A 25,677-nucleotide genomic window follows, 5' to 3' on the forward strand; every position below is an offset into this window, starting at 1 on the left:
ATGTAAAACAGTGACTCTTGGAGGGGTATTTTCTACATTAATTTTTACATTTTTTTTCCATTTTGATAATATTTCCCCCTTGATTTGGGGTCTCACTATGTTGCCCTGGTTGATCTTGAACTCAAGTTACTCTTCTGCCTCAATTGGGACTACAGTCATGGGACACTGCAGCTGACCATTTTCATGATAATTTTAAGGGAAGAGGGGAGTATGATGGTTCGGCTTCCGTGCTCTGCTACTCTTCTCTAGCTGCAGCCTTTCCTTTCTCTAATAAATCCTACTTTGTATACAAAAAAAAAAATTGAACTAGCGATGTAGCTTAGTGGTAGAGTGTTTGTCTAGCTTGCCACAAGGACCTGAAGTTGATCCTCCGTACTGCAACATAGATAGATAGATAGATAAGCAAGCACCTAAAATAAGGGCATTTTAGTATTAGTGGCTGTGTTTATTATTTTTGAGATTTGATTGACTGGAATGTGTATTAGATACCTTTTGTGTGCCAGGCTTTGAGGGGGGTAAAGATACAAGAGAGAGGATTTGTCATGGTACTCTTAGAATTTAGTTTAGTATTTGGTAAGAAGATTAAAGCTGTTTTGATGATATAAAAATTTGAAATCAGTGATTCTGGATAAAAATAACAGTAATTTATTGAGTATTCCCTTTGAATCACATACCATACAAGTGCACTAGGTACTATTTCTGTTCTCAGCAGTTTATTTTAGAATTTTGCCTTGATTTTATAGGCACAGTGCATATGAACACAAATAGATATTTGTGAAAGACCTGAAATATTTCTGAGAAACAGTAAGTTTACTTGTAAAAGTACAAGCAATTCAGCTTACTCAGGTCTGGTAGGTTTTACTGACTTGGTCTTTGTATCCTACCATTGTAACATTGTTTCTACAGGAAAATTTATACTTTGTTCTAAGTAACCATCTTTAATTTTTTTAGAGTCCAATTGAGGTACAATTTGGGATTAGCATAATCAAAAAGTGTTTTGAGTATTAGTTGGGGTTGAAGAGTATCTAAATGTAGTGAATTTTTATTTATATGTTTTTGCCCTGCTTGACTATTTAATAAGTTAAATAAGCATTTTAGGTCCTTTACTTTTGTATTGGACTTTTTTTTGTTGTTGAGTGTTTTGGGCTATAGAGATGAAATAACATTGGAAAGGCAGGCATGGACCTGGGGCTCAAAATTAGCAGGGTCATGATGGGAGAAGATATAGGTGGTTTTATAGTTCCACCTACGTAGGATTTTCTTTATTATATTTTAGTTGAAAGTTTTAGGTTTGTGCTATATGGATTTTTTTTAACTTAACCAGGCTTACCATTCTACATGGTTAATGTTTTATTAATAGTAAACTTTCATTTAAAGTACATTTACTGAGTATTTAATAAGGACCAGACATTGGGCTAGGGACTGGATTGCAATTAGTAGTAATAAAGGAATTTACAGTGTAATGGGGGAGATAAGAAATAAACATGGTTATAGTGCTGCAAAAACACATCTCAAAGTGGAAGAGATGACACCTGAGTTGAATCTTAGAGGTGGTTAGAAATTACAGAAATGAGAGGTGAGAATCACATGTAAGAAATCATTAGTACAAGAATCTGTGTGTGTCACCAAACTCCAACATAGTTCCCAGGTGATTCTGACATGTAACCAGGTTGGGGAAAACTAACAATGAATTAGAAATATTTGGGAATAGTGAGCTTTGAGTAAAGGACTTTTCTGGAGAATGTTTGTTTATTCTAGCTGACTTAATGAATGTAGGAGCGAGAGTATGTGTGTATAAATAATGCATTTGAGTAAGAAGCAGTTTGATCATGGCTGGAACCCTTTCTCTTCTGGGACCTATGTTCTGAACTAACAATGTTAGTGCTTGCTTCTAAACTTGAGCTATGAAAATGGGTTGGAAGAAAATTCACAAATCTGGGGATTGGTGTCATTACTCTACTGGGCCTGAGTTTCTCTGCTTTCTGCCTCAATTCCTTACCTTAGCCTCTTCCCTGGTAAAAATGGAATTTTGTCTCTTTTTTGTGTTTCTAATGCCTCAGTGTGCCTCCTGCTTCACTGAGTAATTGGAGGCATTAGGCAAAACCTAAAACTTCCTTTCCTGACATGTAGAGATGTCTACATTCACATTCCTTTTCTCTTTACTATCAGAGTAACAGCTCTTTCTGTTTATACCTGTGTTTAATCTTAAATAATCCTGCCGTCTGCCATCTCAGAGATCTTGCCTTAGTAGTCACCATGTCTTCTATGACTTCAGTTTTTTTTCTGCATGTAAGTTGTTCAAGTCTCTTCTATCTTCAGAAACACTTCTCTAAATACCTCCTTTTAAGCATGTACTTCTCTTTTCCTTTGCAGTTAAAATATCTGAAAAGATGTTTCTGGCTGTTTATTTAAGCCACTGGCTTCTGTCTTCCTATTCCATTAAAATTTTCTTTCTAAGGGCCAGTTAACTTCCATTAACTTCTGGTGAACAGTTTTCTTTCTTATTGCCTGCACAGCTTTTTTGCTCCTCTTCATGGTCTAACTTCTTTCTGCCTTAATGATTTCATCTCTTACCTTTTTTTCCCCAGACCTTCTCTGAGCAGAAGTACTTTTATGTTTGTGCTTGTATTGGTCACCTCATGCTGAGCACAGAATGTTATCACAGCATTTCTTTCTTTCATACTTCCCCACTACTCATATGAATTATAACCATTTCTCAGAATCTTGTCCTGACAACCCTTAACCTCTTACAGCAAATAATGAAGATACTTCTATAGTTACTCTCTTACACTTCTCCCTCACCTTAAAACTGTTTCTGCTGCTAAGTTATAAACTCACTGAGGATAAAGAGCATATCTTACGTTATTTTTGGATGAATAAATAATCCAATAATTTTTGGATTATTAAATTTGTTTATTCAACAAATAAACATTTATGGAACTTTTACTATGAGTATAGAAATGTGCAAGTTGCCTGAAATTTCAGATCTTCTTTGTTTAATTAAACTATCTATCCTGGATGATTAAATCTCTTCTCTCTTCTCCCTTCTTCCCCTTCCTTCCTCTTTATTTCCTTCCCCTTGACCATGGTATGAATTCTCTAGGTCTCTTTCATTGTGTGATTCTCTGATTCTACCCATCTTAATCACATCAAATTTACTCAATTCACTAATTTTTATATTCCCTCCTTTAAAATGTCTGTAATCTATCCTTTTCATTCCCGATTTCCAAGGTGAAGCACTCTTTAGCTTTCACGTGAAAAAGCTCAAGAGTCTTTTAGTAGGTTTTCCAGTCTCTCCTTTATTCCAATTCAGTTTCTTTTTTTTTTCCTAATGTTTAATACATGACCTGAAAAGAGACCCAGTATGTACGTTTTTACTGGCTTCCTTCAGAAAAGTCAGAAGAAAGCTAATATCGAGTGTGTTTGCTCATTGATTAGCTCTTTTTTTCCCTCCACATGGCAAATCAGTTCTCTTTTACTAGAAATTTTAAATTAGAGGCTAGGTCAGAATATTTTAGGAAGAGTATGGTGGCTCAGTTTGAGTGGTTGAATCATTGTCTGATATTCAGCTGTAGAGAGATTCAGGAGAAAATGAGGATGGCAGGCAATTTGAGTACAGCAATAAGGGCAGTAGCCACATTGCAAAGGTAGATGGGGTGGGTAGGAGGTGAGAAAGATGGTTGTCTATTTTTTTTAAGAAGCTAAAGAATTTTTTTCTCTCTTTGATTATTGTCATTCTCTCTCTCTCTCTCTCTCTCTCTCTCTCATAAACACGCACACACGTGACCCCAAGTTTGCGGACCAGAGAGAGGAGGGTATGAATAAGTGGGGAGGAGGAGGGAAAGGGAAATGTCCTAGGAGGTGAAGATGGTATAGGTACACAGCTTCAGAACGTAGAAGGGTATACTTAAATTTCAAAGAAGACTTAGTATTTAGAAAGTTGAAATCGTGACATGTATGGTGCATTTTGATGCAAGGATATTTTTTAGTTACATTACACATATTATAGGCAAATTTTGAGGTAACTCATTGTAAAGCATTGTAAAGTGTACTTGAAAAGTACACTTGAATGTAAACTCCTTGTATACAAGCCTTGTATGCACATATGAATAATAAAAGAAAAAAAAGATTTATTTATGACATAGTGATAGATAGACGATATGGCTAAAATAGTAACAGAAAAAAGATAGCTTCAGAAAATGAACCAGTATATGATGCAGCCACTATGAAAAAAAAAAGTTTCATATTTAAATGAGGCATAATATCTAATAACTTCAGATCACACCAAAATATGATTTTTAATTATTTGATCTTTTTTAAGACCATGTTCCTATTTGTAATAAAGAAAATTATAGTACCTAAAAAAAAAAAAAACAAAAAAAACAACTTGAGCCAGAAGCTGGTGGCTCACACCTGTAATCCTAGCTGCTCAGGAGACAAGATCAGGAAGATTGAGATTCGGGCAAATAGTTAAAAAAAAAAAAAAAAACCATCACAAGAAAAGGGCTGGTGGAGTGGCTCCAAGTGTAGGCCCTGAGTTCAAACCCCAATACCAGAAAAAAACAAAAACAAAAAACAACTTGAGTATAAAAATGAGAATGAATTTATGAAAGTAGTAAGATGAGATATACCTGAAAAAGAAGATCAGGAAAACTGATGCAGATTTATATTGTTGGAAAAGAAGAGGTAAAATTGGAGGATAAGTGAATAAGTAAAAGGGGGAAAAGTGAATAAATAAGAGAGGGAAAATGAATGTATTTACTTCCTCTAGTTGAAAAATCTAAAATTGGATGGAGGATGAATAAGAGGTATTAATACTGACTTAGGAAATTGGAACATTTAAAAAATTAATTTATTTTCCTTTAAAAATACTTCCTGTAATCCTTCTTTAATGTTGTGCACTAAAAGGGACTTTAAAATTGACTGAAAATACAGAAAGGTGGAGGAGGGAAAGATGGGGTTTTAGATCCTGTGATTAAACGCGCATTTTTAGGTTGGAAAAACATCCAAACTGTAGTCAGATTAAAAGGTACTCATGGGTCCATATCTTTATTTGTCCTTTCTCTGGTAGATATTGTGAGTACTTTGCAAGTCACTGGAATGACACAGTTTAGCAGTGTTGCTTTTTTTTCCCAGTTGCTTTTTTTCCCCGGTGTTTTGTGTTTAATCTGGTATTTAATAAAGAAAGCTTTACTTAACAAGTGCATTTTTATTTGTTCTTTATCTGGCAGATACCTAGATTACTCTTCAAGCCACTCCAAAGGTACAGAGAAGTGTTAGTCTTTTTCACCCAGTAGCACAACTTGTAAACTATCAGGGAGGTGACATTTTTGTGTTTTGGACTTAAGTGATATTTATATGGAGAGGTTAGTGTGAAAAAGAAAACTTTTCAAGAAATCAGCTAACTTCTATCCCAAATATTTAAAAGTGTACATTGAGAACTTAACACCAGGTTTATTTGGTGATATAAAGTCTCAGTGATTGAAGACAAATCCAAAGAAGAAAAGCCCTATGAAAGTGAGAATAGAAATGTAAAATAATGTTAATATTGCATTGGTGAGATTGGAGATAATTGTACTTGGTCTTTCCCTGATGTAATGTTTGTGAATGTTGGAAACTGTGGAAGTATAAAGGGGTGATAGTGTTACCCCTAGGAGGGCTGGAGGGACTGGCTCCCTGAGATAAGTAGATAGATTCTAGGGAAGAGTGTAGAGGTAGAGGTAACTATTGGGAAATTGAGGGAAGGATAGGGCCCATCACGTTCAGGATGAGGTCGTGTGTGCTGGTGAGTGGAATGGAGATCTGCAAGCTATAAGAATGGTGAATTGCTGGCAGAGATGCCAGGGTATGCAGTGATGATGGCACATGGGGTAAGGAGGAATAGTAGGGCTTAGTTCTAAGGAAGTTTATACAGGAATTTGGGAATCCCTTTGGTCTTTAGAGGCAATGTAATGATGATTTAGAGAGTTTCTTAAAAGTAAATTCTGGCCAGGCTCCAGTGGCTCACACCTGTAATCCTAGCTACTTAGGAGGCAGAGATCATGGGGATCGCAGTTCAAAGCCAGCCGAAGTCAAATAGTTCAGGATACCCTATCTCAAAAACACCAGTACAAAAGAGGGCTGGTGGAGTGGCTCAAGTGGTAGAGTGCCTGACTAGCAAGTGTGAAGCCCTGAGTTCAAACCCCAGTGCTGTCAAAAAAAAAAAGAAAGAAAGTAAACAATTCTAAGAACTAAGAAAGACATTAGGTATTATTCTTTCTTCTACCTGTCTCCTATTATGTAGTCCCAATGGTGTGACCTTGAGCCCTACTGGTGAGTAGTCCTATAAAATTGATTTTTTTCCTGAAATTTTAGGTCATAGAGAAATGAAAAATCTAACAGAATTATGCTTTATGGGAGGATCCCGCTAGGAAAATTTGAGATACATAAAAAGGCTGTCTACGCAGATAAGAGCCCTTGCATTCTTGACTAAGATTACCAAATATCCCAGTTTGCTAGACTGAGAATTTTCTAGAATGCAAGGCTTAAAACCTGGATGAGCCTGGACAAATGGATGAGTTGATCACCCTCTTGTTTACTGTTCCATTTACAAGTTTATAGAAATAACCAACAATAACCTTTTTTGTAAGTTATCTCTATATCAAAGTAATATTCCTATATTGCTTAAATCCCAAAAAAAGAGAAGGTGGGGGAGGGAGGTAGTATGTGATTGAAGTATGCATGTATGAAAAAGTTGTAATGAAACCCATTGCAACAATTTAAAAATTGCAGAAAAGACTTTAAAAAGAGGGGTGAGAGGAGAGGGGGATGTAATATGATCAAAGTATATTACATGCATGTATAGAACTGTCACAATGAAACCTCTCACCTTGTACAATAACATGAGCTAATAATAAAATTAAATCCCATATTCCATAGTTTACATTTTTTATAAAGCAGTTATTTTTTATTCTTTAGACTTGCTGAATCTGATATATTAGCAGGAGAGAGGCTGATTACTTCATCCACTTTTATCTTTGCTACTTTCATTGACTTTTAAATTTGTTCTACTGATACAACGGCTTTGCCTAGATTCAGGCTTTCTAACCTTTTAGGTTCCATAGTCATTGTACTAAATTATATCACTAATAGATACCATCCTGTCTTGTTACTGAAAGTATCTTTTTCTTCTACCATTTTTGTTTCCTTGCCATACCTACTTTACAGACCATGCAACCAATAAGTATGTTTATTAATTGATCTGGCAGATGGATTTGTGACAGTATTTTGCTGGCTTTTCAAAGCCTTTACATTATGCATGGTATGCAGAATTAATCTGGTCTATTCTAATCAGATGGCTTTTTAAAAAAGTAGTTTTTGACTTAAGAATATCATCGTAAAGTAAGTGGCCAATTAAGATACATCTTCTAGAGTCAGGCTGGCCAAGGTGGTGCATGCTTATAATCCCAGCACTCAGGAGATTGAAGTAGGAGGATCATGAGTTCAAGGCCAGCCTGGTATACACAGGAAGACCTTGCCTTAAAAAACAAACAAACAAACAAAAAACCATACAAAAAACCTTCTAAGTGAGGATTTAATAGATCTAGACCTTCAGAGTGCAGAAAAATATAGGTTATTATCTACATTAGGGACTATGGTGAATTTTTATACAACCTTGTGGTATTTTTAAAGGGTTGTAATAGACATAATCAGTTCAGTTATAACTGGCCATATCCTCTGAGCCTAGATTGTAACCTAAATTCATTTGGATGGATAACCAGTTTGCTGTAAAATTTGTTAAAATTCACACTTTGGTTTTTTTCTTTTGTCACACCCACTTTCTCAGTTTCTGAACCTGAATTGCTCCTACGTTTTTCTCTTTTCTCATAGCCCAGGTACCAAGGACAAATGGAAAATAGTCATATCATCATGTAGTTTCTTGTCCTGTAGGTTTGTGATGAACACGATATTGCTTAGTGGAGGTTGATCAGTACCTTTTCTCATTCCTTTTAGCATTTATTCCAAAGTATCTCTTCCATGATCAAACCTGCTCTCTGGTACCACTGTCATAAATTGTGACCACAGAATAATTCTTTTCCATAAACATTTTCCAAAAGCTAGCTGTTTCTGATACCTGGAGGTTAACACGTTTCCTTTGAGTTGCAAAGGAAGTGAAACTTCTGTTTCTAACCTCTTCCCACAATGCAGTAAGCCTTTACACAATAAAGTAAGCCTTTATTAAGTGATTATTTTGTGCCTTGTGATCAGAGTCTAAGTTTTACATGTTCTGTCTCATTTACTCCTCATTACAGCATGAGGTAAATGGCTTTGCTCTTCTTAGTCTACGATACAGAAAATGAACTATGGAAAAGATAACTTCATCATTTAGTTCTTAACCTGCAGAACTAGAAACGAAATCTAAGTAATCTGATTTCAGAGTTGGGTCTTGAAAACTTTGCCATATTGTCTCTCCAGTTTTGTTCCTCTTCTCCCTGTCCCAGTTATGGCACCATCATCTACCCAGATACTAAGATGGGAAATTTCAGTTTAGATTCCTTTTTTGGGGGGAGGCTGGGGTGAGAGTAACCCTCAGCTATGCCATAATCATCTAGTCAAAGACCTTATCCTAACGGTTTTCTTCATATTGCCAATACTCTTATTTGTATAGGCTCACTCTTGTATCTGACCTTGTAGCTGCCAAAGATATTTTTCCCAAGTGCAAGTTCTCATTATTGAAACACTTTAGTATGTGTCACTTACCTTGTGGATCAACTTTAAAGTCCTGTGTATGTATATTTAGGTACCATATGAATCTATAGGAGCCTGTATGGCTTAGACTGTCTCTGTTTACCTGTGAGCCTTATCACTTTATCCTTTTGTCCTAGCATTTGTCTGGGTGCTCTGGCACATTCTTTTTGTAATTCTGTCTTGGAAGAATTACACTTCAAGAGGTAGTTCGCTTTCGAGTTATTTTCTCTGAGAATCCTTTCCTAATCCCTGTAGATAGATTGGATTGACAACTTCTCTTGTGTGCCTCAAGTATACTTCTTTATATCTAGTTTACTAATTATCACACTGAAAGCTGTTTGTTTGTTTACAGGGTTGTCTCTTCACCAGACTATGAGCTCCTTGAAAGAAGGAATCGTGTCTTACTCATCTTTCTACCCCCAGTGTCTAGCACAGTTCCTGATACATAGTAAGTGATTAACATTTTTTAAACTAACACTATATTTATCAGTCAAACTCAGTACATGTTGATTGTTAACTATATCTATATAGAACCAGTAATACTTTGTTATAAAAATATGGCCAGGCACTGGTAGCTCATGCCTATAATCCTAACAATTTAAGAGGCTAAGAATGGGAGGATTGCAGTTCAAGGCCAGCCTGGGGAAAAAGTTAATGAGACCCTATGTCAGCCTATTGGCCATGGTGGTGTGCCCCTTTCATCCCAAGCTACACTGGAGGTTGAGATCAGGAGGATTGCAGTTGTAGGCCAGCGTGGATAAATAAGTTTGCAAGACCGCATCTCAATAGAAAAAAGCTGAGTCCATTATGGTGGTGTGCGCCTGTAATCCCAGCTATGGTGGGAAACATAAATAGGAGCTCACAGTACAGGTTGACCTGGGCAAAAAGTGAGTCCCTGTCTTCAAAACAATTAGAGCAAAAAGGCCTGGAAGCATGGCTCAAGTGTAGAGTGCCTCCCTAGCAATTGTGAAGCCCTGAGTTCAAACCCAAGTACGGCCAAAATAAATAAGTAAATTATTTATGTATATATACACAGCTGCAGACTTTTAACATGTCTGAGACTCAATTTCCTCATTTGTAAGCTAGACATAGTACTTCCCTACTTACAGTGTTACTGCAGTGCTCAGATTAAAGAATATGTATGTATGTATTTATACACACACACACACTTATATACATACATAGTGCATTCATACATATATATTACATTCTACTTTGTGTTATTAAATGAATTGTGGGACCAGGTATAAGGGTATATACCTGTAATCCCAGTACTTGGGAGGCAGAGGCAGGAGAATTTTAAGTTCAAAGCCAGCATGGGCTATATAGTAAGTTCTAGGCCAACCTGGACATAGTGAGACCTTGTCTCAAAAATCTCAAGTAAATAAATAAACAGTCTTCCCTTTTAGGACAAGATGGTATCATTTTTGAACCATTTCATCATGTTTTGTAGTTTAAGTTGTAGTTGCTGGTTGCCAGAGGCACGTGTTCTTGATTCTGAGAAATGTTTTCTATAGAAGGGTGTATATAGAACAAAGGGAGAAATAGATTGAGGCTCATCAGGATATAGAGAGAGTTTGAAATACTGGAGTGAACAGTTTTTTTTCCTGGATGTCATCAGCTTACAGTCTGTGTAGTGTTTTAAACTTGTAACATTCTTCTCAAAGAACTAATCTGATGCCTCCTTTATTCTTAGCAATATTTTTCTGATTCATTAATTTTTTTCATTAAAAAAAATCTTGACCCAGACAATGTATGCACATGTGAATAAATGAATAAAAAAAAAATCTACCTGCAAAAGAAATGAATGTCTTCACTTATTCTTAGGTCCCTCGCTTACTGCCCAGAAGAAGTGGTTTTTTTGGGAAGACTGATTAAATGCCATCATGGACTACAGAAATCACACTTAATGAATTTGTGATTTACATTTTACTGTATTTTCTTCCTTGCCTTCCACGTATTCCTTAAATTACTAAAATGTACAATTTGAACATGCCAGATTATATATAACATATGGAAATCAGTAATAAACACAGACATCTATGAGTCAACTATTTTAAACTAAAAACTAGGTCAGTACTAGCATGGTTACAGAGCTACCTGAGAATGCCTCCCTTATACATATTCCTGTCTTTTTTCCAACCCTAATGTAACTGCTATCCTGAATTTGTTTTTTTCCATTTCCTCCTTTTTTCAATACTACAATTATAATTATTTGTTTTGAGTTTCATAATAGATTAGCCTGTAGGCTTTTCAAAGCTTGCTCAAATAGTATTTTCTTACAGAAGAACATCTAATTTATAAATCCCTATATATCTCAAGGTAAACATTGAAACATAAAAGATTATATGGACAGAAACATCTCGATGTATAAATTCAAGTTTACAATCAGAAAATAGTTATGGAGACTTGAAACAGTGACAGCTTGTCCTTTGGTGGCCCTTCTGACGTTCAGCTCGAGTGTGCCATTGAATTGTGTTTGTGTACAAAGTTTTGAGACTCAGCATCCACGCCACCTCACATTCATGGATTTCTTTGTCACTCTTGGAATCATGGCATTTTCAGAGAAAATGCACACCAAAAGATGAGGTCACAGGAATCAGCAAAAGAAATCATTTCCTTCTCTGTCAGGGTTTGGAAGAATTTCTTGATGACTTCAGTACATATCGTATTAAATCTCAGAGGTAGGACTAAGTGTGATGAAGATGGTAATGCTCAGAAGGTCTGTTTATCTTTCTCTCCCCTACTTTTATGTTTCTAAGGTTCATTTATGTTGTTGCCTACAGAAATAGTTCATTCTCACTGCTCTATAGTGCTATACCATATGAAGTAACCTAATTTATTTAACCATTTTTCTATCAGTGGACATTTGAATAGTTTTCAGTTTTTTGTTATGAAGAATGTTTATACTTAAAACATAAGTACAAAAATATTTCTGTAAAATTTGGAATTGGTCATGAAGGGCATGCAGTGTCAACTTTATATGATAATGTCAAATTGTTTTCCAACAGGACTTTACCAATTTAAAACACCCACCTTTAGTGTACTGCATCTATCACCATTCCATATGTTTTGTTCTTATTTGGTACTATCAACATTCCTAGTAAAGTAGGTTTTGTGTTCTGAGGAGTTTAAAATGACAAGTCATGGTTTGAAGTTTTAGCTGTTAGATGTTTTCATGGATTTCTTGGCAAATAAAATCCTGGATGAGGGTTTGCTCGTTTGCTGACTGAATTGTCCTTATTATTTGTAGACTTTCTTACATAGTTTAAATGCTGTTCTTTAATTAGTATTGTATTGCAGATATCAGCTAGTTGCTAGATTGTCTTTTAGTTTTCTTTATTAAACAATTTTTTAATTAAGAAGGATTTATTTAGTTTTCTTTATGATGTTTTATGACAAACAGAAGTTCTCAGTTTGACTGTTGTCAGAATATTCACTTTTTCTTCTTGGTTAATAAGTTTTGTGTTTTGTTTAAGACACCTTTCTATTCTGGAAGAACATAAAACAATAGTTTACTGGTATGCTTTTTCTATTTACATTAGTAGTCCATCTTGAGTTGGGTTTGTATATGATGTGAGGGAGGGATTCAGTTTCATTTTTTTTCTGTATTGAAAACTTCAGGACCATTTAACTGTCTTTCCTTTCTCATGGCTTTGAGTTACTACTTTTGTTAACATGTGTAGGTTTTTTTTGGCTTCCTGAATCTTGCTAACCATTTATTATAGTGTTTTCTAAAAAGCAACTGCTGACTTTGTTGATTTCTCTGTCATCTTTTTCTGTCTTAGTATTTTTCTCCTCTTACCTTCTTTCTGTGCGTTTATTCTGTTACTTGCTTTCTAATTTACCACATTGGCCTATTAACTCATCAGTTTTCAACCTATATATTTGCTTCTAATTATAACTTTTTCAGTATTCCACTTTTTTTTTCTTTTTGGTTTCTTGAGAAAGGTTCTTACTATGTAGTTTAGGCTGTCCTCAAACTTGAAATGCTCCTTCCTCAGCCTTCCAAATGTTAGGATTACAGGTATGTGCTATCACTCCTGGGTCACAGATTTTTATATGTGGTATTTTTGTTGTCATTCAATTCTTTGTATGTTTTTAAATTTCCATAATGATTTTTTCTGACCCCTGAAATGTTTAGAAGTGTTTTTTAATTGTATTTGCATTTAAGATTTATCTTTTGTTACTGATTTTTATGATCAGAAAAATGGGAGACATCATTATTTTTATTTTTCATTTTTACCCAGTGTGTTGTCTTTTTGTACATCCTATGAGTCCTAAAGAACAATGTTTATTTTCTAATAATTGGGTCTGAGGTTCTGTTTATGTTCATTAAGTCCTGCTTATTCATATTTTTGTCCACTTGGCCTGTGATTAATTGGAATGTTTTGAAATTTCCAACAATAATCAGTTTGTCAGTTTTCTTAGTTCTTAGAGTCCTTTGACCGTTCCCCACTCCCAATAGATAGTTGGAGATTTGATTTGCTCTGAATGTCACAGAATATAGAGAGACTGGGAGAAAGCACAGGATGTAAATAAATGTCTATTTGATTAATCTCACCATCAACTGAGAGAGTAGCATATTTGTAGTACTGAACTTGAAGGCTGAGTTTTCTTTCTTTGATTTAGGTATAGATGTGATGTGTTGGTCTTTTTTGCCATCCTTCCTTTCAGCTCTTCAAATTGGCCTTTATTCCCTCTATGTCCTGAACCACACTGAATTTCTCACTTTTCCCTACCACATATATTTATTTTCATCTGTCTTGACTGATTCTTCTAAGTTGGTTGAGTTGGAACTACTTTTACCCACCACTTATAGGGCATAGCTATCCTGTGTCTGAACACTGAGATCTGGTAGAAGGATTAGGACTTTGCTTCACTGAAGCATTTTCTTCTAGTGGAGAAACCATTACTAGTTTTAGCAGCTGATGAGGTTTGGCAGGTTTAGAAGTTGGAGAGTTTCTTGCCTTATTCTTCCTGCATCCTGGTCTGACTTCTGGAAGGGACTGCAGTCCTTGGCTGAGATGACTCATTTCCTATCCTTAATCATTCTATTTCTGGGTTTCTTTGCTTTGTCAATTTGATTATCTCTCCTGAGGCCATCATTCAAGTTTTGGTTCACCTAGCTGATACTGCAATTTCTCCTGTTTCTTCCATAGATGCTCTTCTGCTTATTGTTCCACACCAAGATAGTTTTTGGACTGGACTGGGAGGTGCCAGCAGGAGTCATATTCCTTGGGAGTAATCTGAAGCTTCAGATTCAGTTTGGGTCTTTGGAAGGGACCTCTATTATCACACCTGTATCAGCCCAAGAGGACCAGTCTTTGGAGTTCCACAACTGATGTCCATTCTGTGGTATCCATTTTAGTGGTTTTTACTTCTTCTGTAGTCATTTTTCCTATAGCGGTACACCCTACCAAGTACTTTTCTTGGAGCCATAGCCTCTTTCATAGTCTTTACATCTCAGTCATCTTAACATTCTAAATATCTGTGGTCTCCATAAGGATCAAAGTTACAACATCACCTCTTCTAGCAGATGAGTAGTCATCAAAGGTATTTTGTGGGAGATGACCCTGGTTGATAACTGAATTCCCAAACAGCACAGTGGTCAGAATGCAGCAGTCAGGTGGAGGTGCCCTGTACATGTCATTATTAACTGTACAAGTGAAACATCTGCTTCTAGGCCATCTGTTCTATCACATCACTTGACTTGTTTGGGACATACATGCTTGTCCACCAGTGTTACCATACTCAGATAGGAGTCTGTTAGGGAGGTCATCTTCCCTTCTCATTATTTTTGTTGTTGTTGTTGAAACCACCATGGTAGGAGACAGAGTGAATGTGGTAAGGCTTTCTTTCTTTCTTTCTTTTGAGCTGCTGGGGATTGGCTTGCAGATGGATACTAGGCAAGTGTACCCCTGAGCTACACCCCAGCCCTGAGCATTTTTTTAAGCATGCAAGTTTAGTTTTATATCTACTTACTGAATTGAACCTTGTATCCTTTTCCTTATTTTCCTTAATAATATTTTATCTGCTACTATAACTAATCCCAGCCTTGTTTTTGTTTGGGTTTGTTTGATATGTGGTTTTGCTTATTTTTCCTTTCATTGTATCAATGTCTTTGTTTTTTAGATGTTTCTTTATTTTGTAGGCACTTACAATTATTTTTATTCTTATTTTGTGCTTTCTGATCATCTTGCTCCCTTCTAGCTTTTTTAGATTGATTGAATTGTTTTCTTATTCTTCTCCCTCCTCTATAGTTGGGAGGAGTAGTTGTTCTTTATTTCTATTCCTTTATGGTTAACTTGGAAAGACTATATAGTCTAAAGTTCAGCGAGATCATAATACCTCTATATTAACTGTTCTCTTTATCTCTGATCTGCCCTTCCATATCTAAGCACCACAATACGATGTTATTTTATTCATATATTGTTTTATTCATATTTACTTGTATGCTTTGGTTCTTCTTTCATCTTTCCCTTCTTGCATCTCAGATCATCCTTGTGTGATAATTTTCTGAAACAGATACTTTAGATTTCCTTGAAGTAATGGTCCACAGTTGATAAACCCTCTTTTGGTTTATCTAGCAATCTCTTAATGCCTTTCTTGTTCCCCAGAGAGCTTTAGTGGTTACATATAATCATCTCAGTCCTTTGTGGATATTTGTTCTACCTTCTGTGCTTTTTTGATGCTGTCCAGAATCCTTTTATTTTACTCCCTTCTTTTGTATGTAATCCCTTTTGTCTGTGCTTCTAATACAGAGAAACTGTGTTTTTGGAGATGAACAGTTTTACTGCTGTGTGTCCAAGTGTAAATTCCTTTATGTTTATCTCTCCTACTTTTTATTAAAATAAAATATTATTTCTTGTAATTGTGGATAAATGTCTTTCGTTAGTTTTGAAAATTAAGTCATTTTTTCTCCTAGAATTGAAACCAGAGTTTTTATGTTCCAGGTCCAATTCCTGAGATTCTTCATGTCAGATCTGGTGACATGCCCCTGTGTACCAAATAAAGAGACACAGTGAAGGGCAGAGAAGGAGGTTTATTATGTGTCCCGGGTATTCCACAGTTCATCTTCAGTCATCTTTGGGGTACAGGTTCAAACAGACAAAACACTGAGGACATATGGCTATCTTTATCTCAAACTAATAAAAACACCATTTTTCTTATTATCTTTTATGTTTTTTCTAGTCACTGGTATGTTCCAATGGATCTTTATCTCAGGCCTTGTTTTAGGAGGGGTTCCAGAGAAGTTGTTATGGAGAATCATTGCTGGTCAGGATAAACAAGTCCTTGTTGCTTAGTGGGTGGTCTGCCGTGTGGGTCTCTGCTGTTTCTTAGGGATAATTTTAGGTCATTGTCATAACCAGTCCTGTCCTTCCTGGAACCCAAGGTGATTGCAAAATGACTACAGAGAGAAGGGCTTAGAGCAAAGACAGATACAAAATGGAGGCAGGGATGCCAAGCTTTTCTCCTGCTTTTAATTAATTCATGGGACCAAGTAAGGAGTTACTGCTTTTCGGCAAAACAGTTTAATTGCCTCTTACAGAATGACTTGTCCTATCTTCATTTTCTGGGATTGTGAGTAGAGATATATATCAGGTCTCCTTTTTTTCTTTCATGTCTTTTGTCCTCTCTTTGGTATTTTCTTTCATTTTGTTTTGTTTTGTAACAGTGTATTGTTTTCTTATATCCCAGGGTAGCCTCTAACTCTAGATCCTGCTGTAATCCCCGTTACAGGCATGCCCCACCATACCCAGCTGTCTTTGACATTTTCCATCTATTTCAGTACTATTTCTAACATATATGTTTAACTTACATTCAAGTTTACTGATTCTTGAGTTCTGTATAATTTTATGTCTGTCAGCTGTCATACTTTTTTATTTAAAAAATTCTGTTGAAGTAATTTGTGTTGATACTCTGTCCTCAAGGAAGTGGAACATAAGTGCCCTTTCCTATCCCCTTACTTTTAGTGTAGGCTGCCTACAGTAATTTCCTACCAGAGTAAAGTGTGACAAAGGGGGAAAGAATTAACTTACACTATTGGAACCTGACAAACACTACCTCAGACAGATGACCAAGGTCACCATCAGTAGTCATAAATCATGTTTCTATGCATGTACCCTTGGTAATATATGAAAATAGTACTTTATATCTGTGGCCTTTGTCCTCAAAACCAGGAATGAGAAAAAGATCAGGCAGATCGCATCCCAGTTCAGGGACATTTTATAGGATATCCGAACAGCACTCCTCAAGGCCATAATAAACAGAGAAAATAGGAGCTAGGGATGTGGCTCAGTGGTAGAGCACTTGCCTAGCCTGGTGTTCAGTCCCCAGCATGACAAAGCAAAACGAAAAACAAGGCAAATGGACTGGGATGGATTGCTTACCTTGCATGTGTGAAACTATGTTGGATCCCCAGCACCTCAAAAATCAAATCAAAACAAAACAAAAGAAACCAAGGAAAGCCTTGAGAATTGCTTGAGCCAAGAGGAACCTAAGGAAATGTGACAATAAAGTGGTATTTTATTTTATTTGAGACACGGTTTGCTACATAGTGAATACTAAGTTTTAGTTAGGGAAAGTAAGTTCTGGTGTTTTGTTGAACAGTAGGGTGACTAAGTAGCCAGGATGTACTGTATACTTCAAAAAAGGTAGAAGAGAAAATTTTGAATGTTTTCATCACAAAGAAATGATAAATATTTGAGGAGATAGATACCTTTACCCTTATTGTTATAGTTTCTTCTTGCTTGGCTTTTTTTCATTTCATCTGTTATTGATAAAGCTAGTTTTTAAAAGTTTATATTTAATAATTGTAATTAAGTCCTTGGAAGTCAGCAACTATTATATTTGGTTTCTACTGACTCTTACTCATGGTGGCATGGTTGTTTGTTTGTTTTTTAAATTTTAGACTCAGATTAGGTAATCCCAGTGGCTTAATTTAGCTGCTTTCCCTGAAGTTGCTTCTGCCTTGTGTTGGGACAGGGAAATTGGAGCAGGACTTGGAAAAAAAAAAAAACAAGAAACATGCAAAATTTACTACAGACATAACTAATATAGTATGATAATCTAGACTAGACAAATTTAAAAATTTACATCAAGTACATTGTTGGGACAGTTAATGAAATGAGAATATGGACTATGTATTAGAGAATAGAAATGTGCTATTTAAATTCCTAAATTTGATCATTATACTGTGACTAAAAGAATATTTTTATTCTTACAAAATACACACTGAAGTATTAAAGGATAAAGGGACTACATACTCGGGTGGTTCAAATAATACATAAATATACTAATTTATTCATTTATTTTAGTTTTAAATTAACATGTTCCTGGATTCTTAATATTATCTTTTTTTTTTGCACAAATTGACTCAAATATGATCTTTTCTTCTATTATTTTTGTTTCTAATATTAAGTTTTTAAGTAGAGAACTGTGAACTTGTCAGCATGTGATGGGTTGAAAATAAGATTTTACTTGATTCAAATGAAAAGTTTTAATCATCTTGAAAATTGCAGTCTTTTGTTTAACACATTAATAAATTATCTTTTTTATAGACTTAAGCTGAATTTTGGGACATGGCCACTGCTTCACCAAGGTCTGATACTAGTAGTGATAACCACAGTGGAAGGTCACAGTTACGGATAACTGGTAAGTGATTTTCATAATTTAATATGGTGATTTTCTGAAACTTGTTTTTGAATACCTAATTCAACAGACTTATGCTATAATGGTCTTGAGAAATACTGGAGTTGGACCTCTGTAAAAAGGACCTCTAAGGTTTTTGGTGCCTTGCTTTTGTTTTCTATTCTTTTCTCCTTGCCTTTGCCTTTCTCATTTTGTTAATCTAATTTTCAAAATAAAAATAACCTTATAAAATCCAGAATTCTACTGATTTCACAGTATCTTTTATAATAAATATTACTATTCTACTCTTCACTATCAATCAGGAAATTGAGAATCAGAGGAATTAAGTACCTTCTATTAATCATGGAAAACCAACTGAGATCTCTTGGGATCCTAAGTTTTATTCCAAGTGGTACTCTTCCTTAAGCTAAATTATTTTTAAAAATCTTAATTTTTTTTTTGGAGACAACCTCGCTATGTAGGCCAGACTAGCCCCCAAGCTGTAACCCTTCTGCCTCAGCCTCCTAGGTCCTAGGGTTATTTGTGTGTTCCACCATGCCTCGCTTATGTTCTTTTTCTTATTTCTATTCTTAACCCTATCTGATTGGAAGCAACAGATGATAAGAACAGTAGGAGAGATTATAGCTCTGTGGTAGTTCACTGTCTTGATGTAACAGAGCCTTGGGTTTGATCCTTAGTATTGCAAAATAATAAATAAATAAGTAGATAGATAGATAAAAGAGTAAGAACAGTGATCATGGAAAGCAGGAAAACTGAGAGAAAAAAATTAAACAGAAAACTACCCACTACAATATGGTAATGTAATATAGTTTACCATATTCATAAGCATAATAGCATGCAGAATATATTTAATGTTTTAGATTTTAGGTTTTTAACAGGAAATAGTAGCATAAAGTTTGAAAGATGTACAAAAAGGAGTATACTGGAGTTTGAAAAACTAATAGGTCATTATATTCACATTTGTAATGTTCAACTGCTGTGCCTTTTAGTACCTTAATAATTTCACTTTTTAAAAAATTTAAGTTGCATCTTATTTGAGTGCTAGTGGTGTGAATTATAGACTATTCTTTTTGAGTGTTTCAACATTTGTAGAATAATCATATCTTCTTACTGATTTGAAATGTCACCATTATATACTAACATCTTACTTGTTCTCTTTACCTTTTTTACTTCACCGGCAGATTGCTTTATTTTCTTTTTATAGTGCCTAAAACAAATGTGGAGAAATCTGTCATTACTTTGCATTTGTGTGTGTCTTTATATCTTCACTATTCTCTAATTATTTGGCCTTTTACTTGAATTTGAGTCTGCTTCTCAGTTTCTCTTCCTCCAACAAAAGTACTCAAAACCAGGAAGTTGGGGTTTTCATTTTTAAAAATAATGTATTAAATTAGAGATAATTCAAATACTTCATATTTATAAATCCTAGAATATTCAAGTCATTCTTTTCATCTTTTATGTCCATCATTAATGTTTTATAGTTTTTTTTGTGTGGATACTATATTTTTAAGTTTAATACTAAGGTTTTTTTTAGGGAGGTTATTGTTAGTGAGAGTTAAAAATTAACCCTCTTCACTTTTTCAGATGGGAAGGTACCTATATCCTATATATTTCCAGTAATTGGAACTCCTATTTATAATAATAGGACTGACTTTGGCTATTTAAAATCACATTATAGTTATTTTAGGAACATTTTTTTGCCAACATATTTTAAATTCCTTATGAGCTAAAAATTATCTTTTAAAAAATCTCTCACCTTGCCAGCTTTTAGTATTATTGATCACTTTCCCAATTAAAGGCGGACAATAGATATGTTTTGAATGAGTCTGCCGTTTACTCAGAGGAGTTAGTATTTTACAGTTATTAACAATAAGAGTAAAAATCACCATGCTGGGTGCCAGGAATTTATTGGTTATGATAGTGCTTTGATTGGCATCATTCACCAATCTTTAGAATCAGGTATTGTTGTTCCTGTTTCTTATATGAAAACATGGGAGATTCAGAGAGGCTAATTGACCTTGTGGTCAGGACTCTAGTAATTGTAGAGTTAAAATATGAACCCAGGTGCATTGCACCTTGTGTTTTTGTTAGCCTATGTTGTCTTCTTTTTGCCTTCTTCTGGTGTATGAATAGATATGACCTGTGTATACTGAGGAAATGACACTTACTTGAAATGAAACTTTGGGCGATTTCTTGAGATAGCAAGTCTGGCCCTTTTACATTAGTCCAGTGGTGGTGAACTTAGAGCAACTTGGAATAGCAAAAGGTGGAAATGAGTTTTGCCAAGACACCTGAGACATAATATTGAACACTCTTTGCACTAGGTTGCTGGTACTTTAATGTAGTATTTGCTTTGAATCTCTCTTGTTACTCCTCAAATGTCAATAGCAGGACTATTGTATTTGAAACACTGTGCCTCTGCTGAAGCATTTATCACATTATATTTCACTGGTTTATTGTGTGACAATTCTCTCAAAATAGAACGGGAGCTTACAAAGCTTGTTTGTTTTCATATAGTTAACATCCCATGGAGGAGGCTTTCCCCTTTCTCTTCTCAGACCCAGGATGGTCATAAGTAATTGATTATAGACATGATACTGGTAAATTATTTCCACTGCTTGATAGTTAGTATTTTGCCTTAAAAACATATAGTTCCTTGTTTGGTTTTGTAGTTGTAAACATTAAAGGTACATGTTTAGCCTATATTAGTTCCCTCGTGACTTGGGCAGATTCAATTAATTTAAAATTAATTTTATATTAAAGGTTATGATTCTATAATGATAATTTTGATTTTAAAGTTTCTGTTTGAAAAAGCAGATACTTGTCATCAAAAACACCACCACCAACAAATGTTGGTGAGGATGTGGGGAAAAAGGAACCCTCATACACTGCTAGTGGGAATGCACGCTAATGCAACCACTTTGGAAAACAATATGGAGGCTTCTTAAAAAACTAAACATAGATCTGCTATATGATCCAGCAATCCCACTCCTAGGGATATACCCCAAGAAATGAGACTCAGGCTATTCCCAAGGCACCTGCACACCCATGTTTATTGCAGCACTATTCACAATAGCCAAGTTATAGAAACAACCAAGATGCCCCACTACCGACAAATGGATTAAGAAAATGTGGTATTTATATACAATGAAATTTTACTCAGCCACAAATTTTGTCATTCACAAGTAAATGGATGAAACTGGAGAACATCATCTTAAGCCAAATTAGCCAGGCTCAGAAGGCCAAAAATCATATTCTCCCTCATATGCTGACTTTAGACCTAAAACAAATGCAGACATGGGTCACATGCTAAGGGGAGAACGTGTACAGGAGGAGTAGGGAAAGGGAAGGAAACCTAAAACTTGAAAGTGCTTGATGTGCTCACTGTAAAGGAGGGAGTAAAGTAATCTTAAACTGACAGAGACCACTATGGGAAGGTGACTGGGAAATAGTGAAGAGATCTGGTAGAGATGAACCAATTCGGGTTGTAACACACATGTACATGGAAGCAATGCTAGGAATCTCTCTGTATAGCTATCTTTATCTCAAACTAGCAAAAATGCCATGTCTTTCTTATTATCTCTTATGTTTTCTCTTCAACAAAATTGGAGAAGAGGGCAGACCTGGAAGCAAGAGGGGTGGGGAGGAGAGGAAAGGGGCGGGAAGGGGGTGGGATGGGGCGGGGGGGGGGGAAGATGGCCCAAACAATGTATGCTTATATGAATAAATGAATAAAAAATAAAATAATTGCTAGTAAAAAAAAGAAAAAGCAGATACTTTTTTTTTTTTAAACTAATTTCTAGGTGAACTTTTTCTTTCTTTTTTTTTTTAACTACTGGGGTTTGAACTCAGGGCCTACACCTTGATCCACTCCACTAGCCCTTTTTTTGTGATGGGCTTTTTCTTGAGATAGAGTCTTGAGAACTATTTGCTTTCAACCACAACCCTCCTGATCTCTGCCTCCTGAATAGCTAGGATTACAGGCATGAGCCATTGGTTCCCAGTAAAGCATTTATGATAAAAATGACACAATTATGTAATGAATACCACCTGGTAGGGATGCTAATTGTCGTGTTGAATCTGAAGACACTTAATTTTCTTTTGACCCCTGTTGCAGTTTAGAATTAAGTTCAAATAGTGAGTTTTTTTTTTAAAATTTTTAGTTGTATGTGCATACAATGTTAGGGTCATTTCTTTCCCACCCCCTCCCTTACTCCCTGCCCCCTCCCTCTCCCCCTCACCCCCTCACTACCTGGCAGAGACTATTTTGCCCTTATCTCTAATTTTGTTGAAGAGAGAGTATAAGCAATAATAGGAAGGAACTAGTGTTTTTGCTGGTTGAGATAAGGATAGCTATACAGGGAGTTGACTTGCATTGATTACCTGTGCATGTGTGTTACCTTCTAGGTTAATTCTTCTTGATCTAACCTTTTCTCTAGTTCCTGGTCCCCTTTTCCTATTGGCCTCAGTTGCTTTAAAGTATCTGCTTTAGTTTCTCTGCATTGAGTGCAACAAATCTAGTTTTTTAGGTGTTTTACCTATCCTCATACCTCCCTTGTGTGTTCTTACTTTATCATGTGATCAAAGTCCAATCTCCTTGTTGTGTTTGCCCTTGATCTAATGTTCAGATAGTGAGTCTAGTATGTCCAAGGGAAATGAAAACACATATTTACAAAAAATGTTGTGTACAAATATTCATAGAACTATTAGGCACAACATAAAAAAGTGGGAGCAATTCAAATGCCTGTCACCTGATAAATAGGCAAACAAAATGTGGTATAGCATATAATGTAATATTATTTGACAAGAAAAGGACTGAAGTACTGATGCATGCTACAACACAAGTAAAACTGGAAAACTTTATGCTAAGTGAAAGAAGTCACAGCAGACCACATGTATGATTCCAGTTATGTAAAATGTCTAGCAGAAAAAGTCAATAGATTAGTGGTTGTCTGCGACTGACGGCAGGATTGGGGGAGGTTGGGAAGAAGTTGAAATTGAAGGGTTAGTGCTTAATAGCATGAGTTTCTTTGAGGGGGGGTAACAATTTTTTTTTTTTTTTGGTAGGTCTGGGGTTTGAACTCAGGGCTTCATTCTTGCAAAGCAGGTACTCCACCACTTAAGCCACTCCTCCAGTTCACAAAAGTTTTTTTCTGTTGTTGTTGTTTTTTAGCTTTGTTTTTTTGAGACTGGTCTGTTATGTAGCTCAGGCTGGCCTGGAACTCGAGATTCTCCTGTTTCAACTTTCCTAGCGCTGGAGTTACAGGTGTGCACCATCATTCCCTACCCAACAAAAATGTTTTAAAATAGATTGTGGTGATGTTTCATAAATCTGTGAATCTCTTAAAGCCAATGAATCTTACAGTTTACATGGATGAATTGTATGGTGTGTGAATGACATCTGAATGAAACTGTTAACAGAAAAATTCACAAGGCTTTCAGCATTATTAATAGCTTCTTGTTTTGGCAATGGAGAAGAGTTCTGGTTGCACACGAAAAATGCTTCCATTTTTATTGGTTTATTAGTAGGCAGTACTACTTTTTGGTCACATGTTCTCAGTTGTGATTATCATTTTTCTGTTAGTTTCTAGTGCCAAACTAAAAAGAAAAAAGAACTGGTTTGGAACGGCAATATATACAGAAATAACTGTAGATGGAGAAATTAAAAAAACAGCAAAATCCAATAGTTCTTCTAATCCAAAATGGGATGAACAGCTAATCGTGTAAGTACCTTCTAAAAAGGCTACGAAAGCTTCAAAATAGAGCATGCTTTTTAAGTTCTTTATTTTCTAAGACAACTTTAATTTTGGTGTTTCTGAAATAAAATGAAATAAATTTGTATATAGTAAAGGTATTCTAATTAATGCCACCAGTTTTCTTAAATCTTTAGAAATTTGTTCAAATTGAAATCATATTGTTGTGAATTCTTAGTAATACTCTTAGTATGTGCTGGAGTTTTGGTTTGCTAAATACAAAAGTGCTTATTTATTAAAATCCTAATGTATATGAAAGTAAACATTTTTATTCATAATTCAGATGGTTTACTATTTTGTAGACTATTAAAAAACTGAATTCTTGGTTTTAAAAAGGTTATTGAAATAAATCGCTTAAAACAATTACCACTTAGAGTGATGATATATGTTTCTGTACTTTTGTTAAAATTTTACCCTTGCAGTAATGTGACCCCACAGACTACATTGGAATTTCGAGTTTGGAGTCATCACACTTTAAAAGCAGATGCATTGTTAGGAAGAGCAATGGTAGATTTGAAGCAAGCTCTGTTGACGCACAATAGAAAATGTAAGTTGTTTTCTAACCTTAGTTTTTTATAAATTTATTTTTAACACTTTAACATATTCTGAAGTCCGAAAGCAAAATATAGTTTCACATTCAGAGAGGAAAACTTCATTTATAACCTGTGATTGCTTTTAAGTTTATGGCATCACATAAAATAGGTGACATATACTCTGACCTTTATCCATTGTGTAGATTTACAAAATGATCTCAGTTATCTACAAGTACTCTGTTATCAGTGATCCTCAGTCATCTCTTACATACTAATTACATATTTTCAAACTTCTTCTGGGTGCAGTGTTTGTCATTTATAATCCCAGCACTTAGGAAGCAGAGGAAGGAGAATTATGAGTTCCAGGCCATTCTAGGTTATATAGCAAGACTCTAAGCAACCGATCCTCATTCCCCTCCAAAAGAAACAAAACAACCCCCCCAAAAAAAAATCCTCAAGAGGAATGACCATTATCTGTGCCTACTCTGCTTTGTTTCTTGAATAATAAGTTATTGATGAAATAAATTTTGACTTTTTCTTTTTGAATTATGTAGCAATTCATTGTACAACATATAGAGAATATAGAAAACCACAGGGGAATATGCAAATTATCTTTAATTCTTCTATCCAAGGATAGTCACTCAGTAGTTTTGTCCCTGTCTTTTTCTTCTTCATAGACACATTTTTTTTTTTTTCTCCTTGCACCTGGTAGTTTGTCTTGTGCTTTAATTTTTTTTTTTTTAACAGTACACTGTAAGTATTGTGTTCTCATGATTTAAAATGTTTCTAGACTACGGAGATTGCAAGTACTTTCAAATGTAGTGGAGCCTATGTGTGGTAGTCTTGGTCACTTACTTTATTGATAAATAACTGCATCCAAGGAACTTACTAAAGAGTATACAAGTAATTGCATAGTTGTAAGTACAGCACGATTTTCTGATTCTTGTTGAATTTTGATTAGAAGTAGTATCAATGTATTCTGGTGTTAGGTAGCCTTGAAACAATTTTAA

General features: G+C 35.2%; 1 protein-coding gene across 6 annotated transcripts in view; it reads left to right on the forward strand.

Moving 5' to 3' along the window:
• Wwp1 (WW domain containing E3 ubiquitin protein ligase 1) overlaps nucleotides 1-25,677 on the forward strand; it is a 97,820-nt gene that overhangs the window by 11,697 nt on the left and 60,446 nt on the right. For 4 of the 6 annotated variants that reach the window (XM_074068796.1, XM_020179172.2, XM_020179174.2 and 1 more), the window contains exons 2-5: nucleotides 9,080-9,175; nucleotides 18,291-18,384; nucleotides 23,966-24,104; nucleotides 24,557-24,681. In XM_074068796.1, the coding sequence (XP_073924897.1) occupies nucleotides 18,312-18,384; nucleotides 23,966-24,104; nucleotides 24,557-24,681 (337 nt within the window). In that variant the 5' untranslated portion in view covers nucleotides 9,080-9,175; nucleotides 18,291-18,311. Of the gene's footprint in view, nucleotides 1-9,079; nucleotides 9,176-13,889; nucleotides 14,086-18,290; nucleotides 18,385-23,965; nucleotides 24,105-24,556; nucleotides 24,682-25,677 lie in introns of all 6 variants that reach the window. The other 2 variants (XM_020179173.2, XM_074068797.1) reach the window with 1 other exon arrangement.

The sequence above is a fragment of the Castor canadensis genome, chromosome 3 (genome assembly GCF_047511655.1).
Source record: "Castor canadensis chromosome 3, mCasCan1.hap1v2, whole genome shotgun sequence".
NCBI lineage: Eukaryota > Metazoa > Chordata > Mammalia > Rodentia > Castoridae > Castor > Castor canadensis.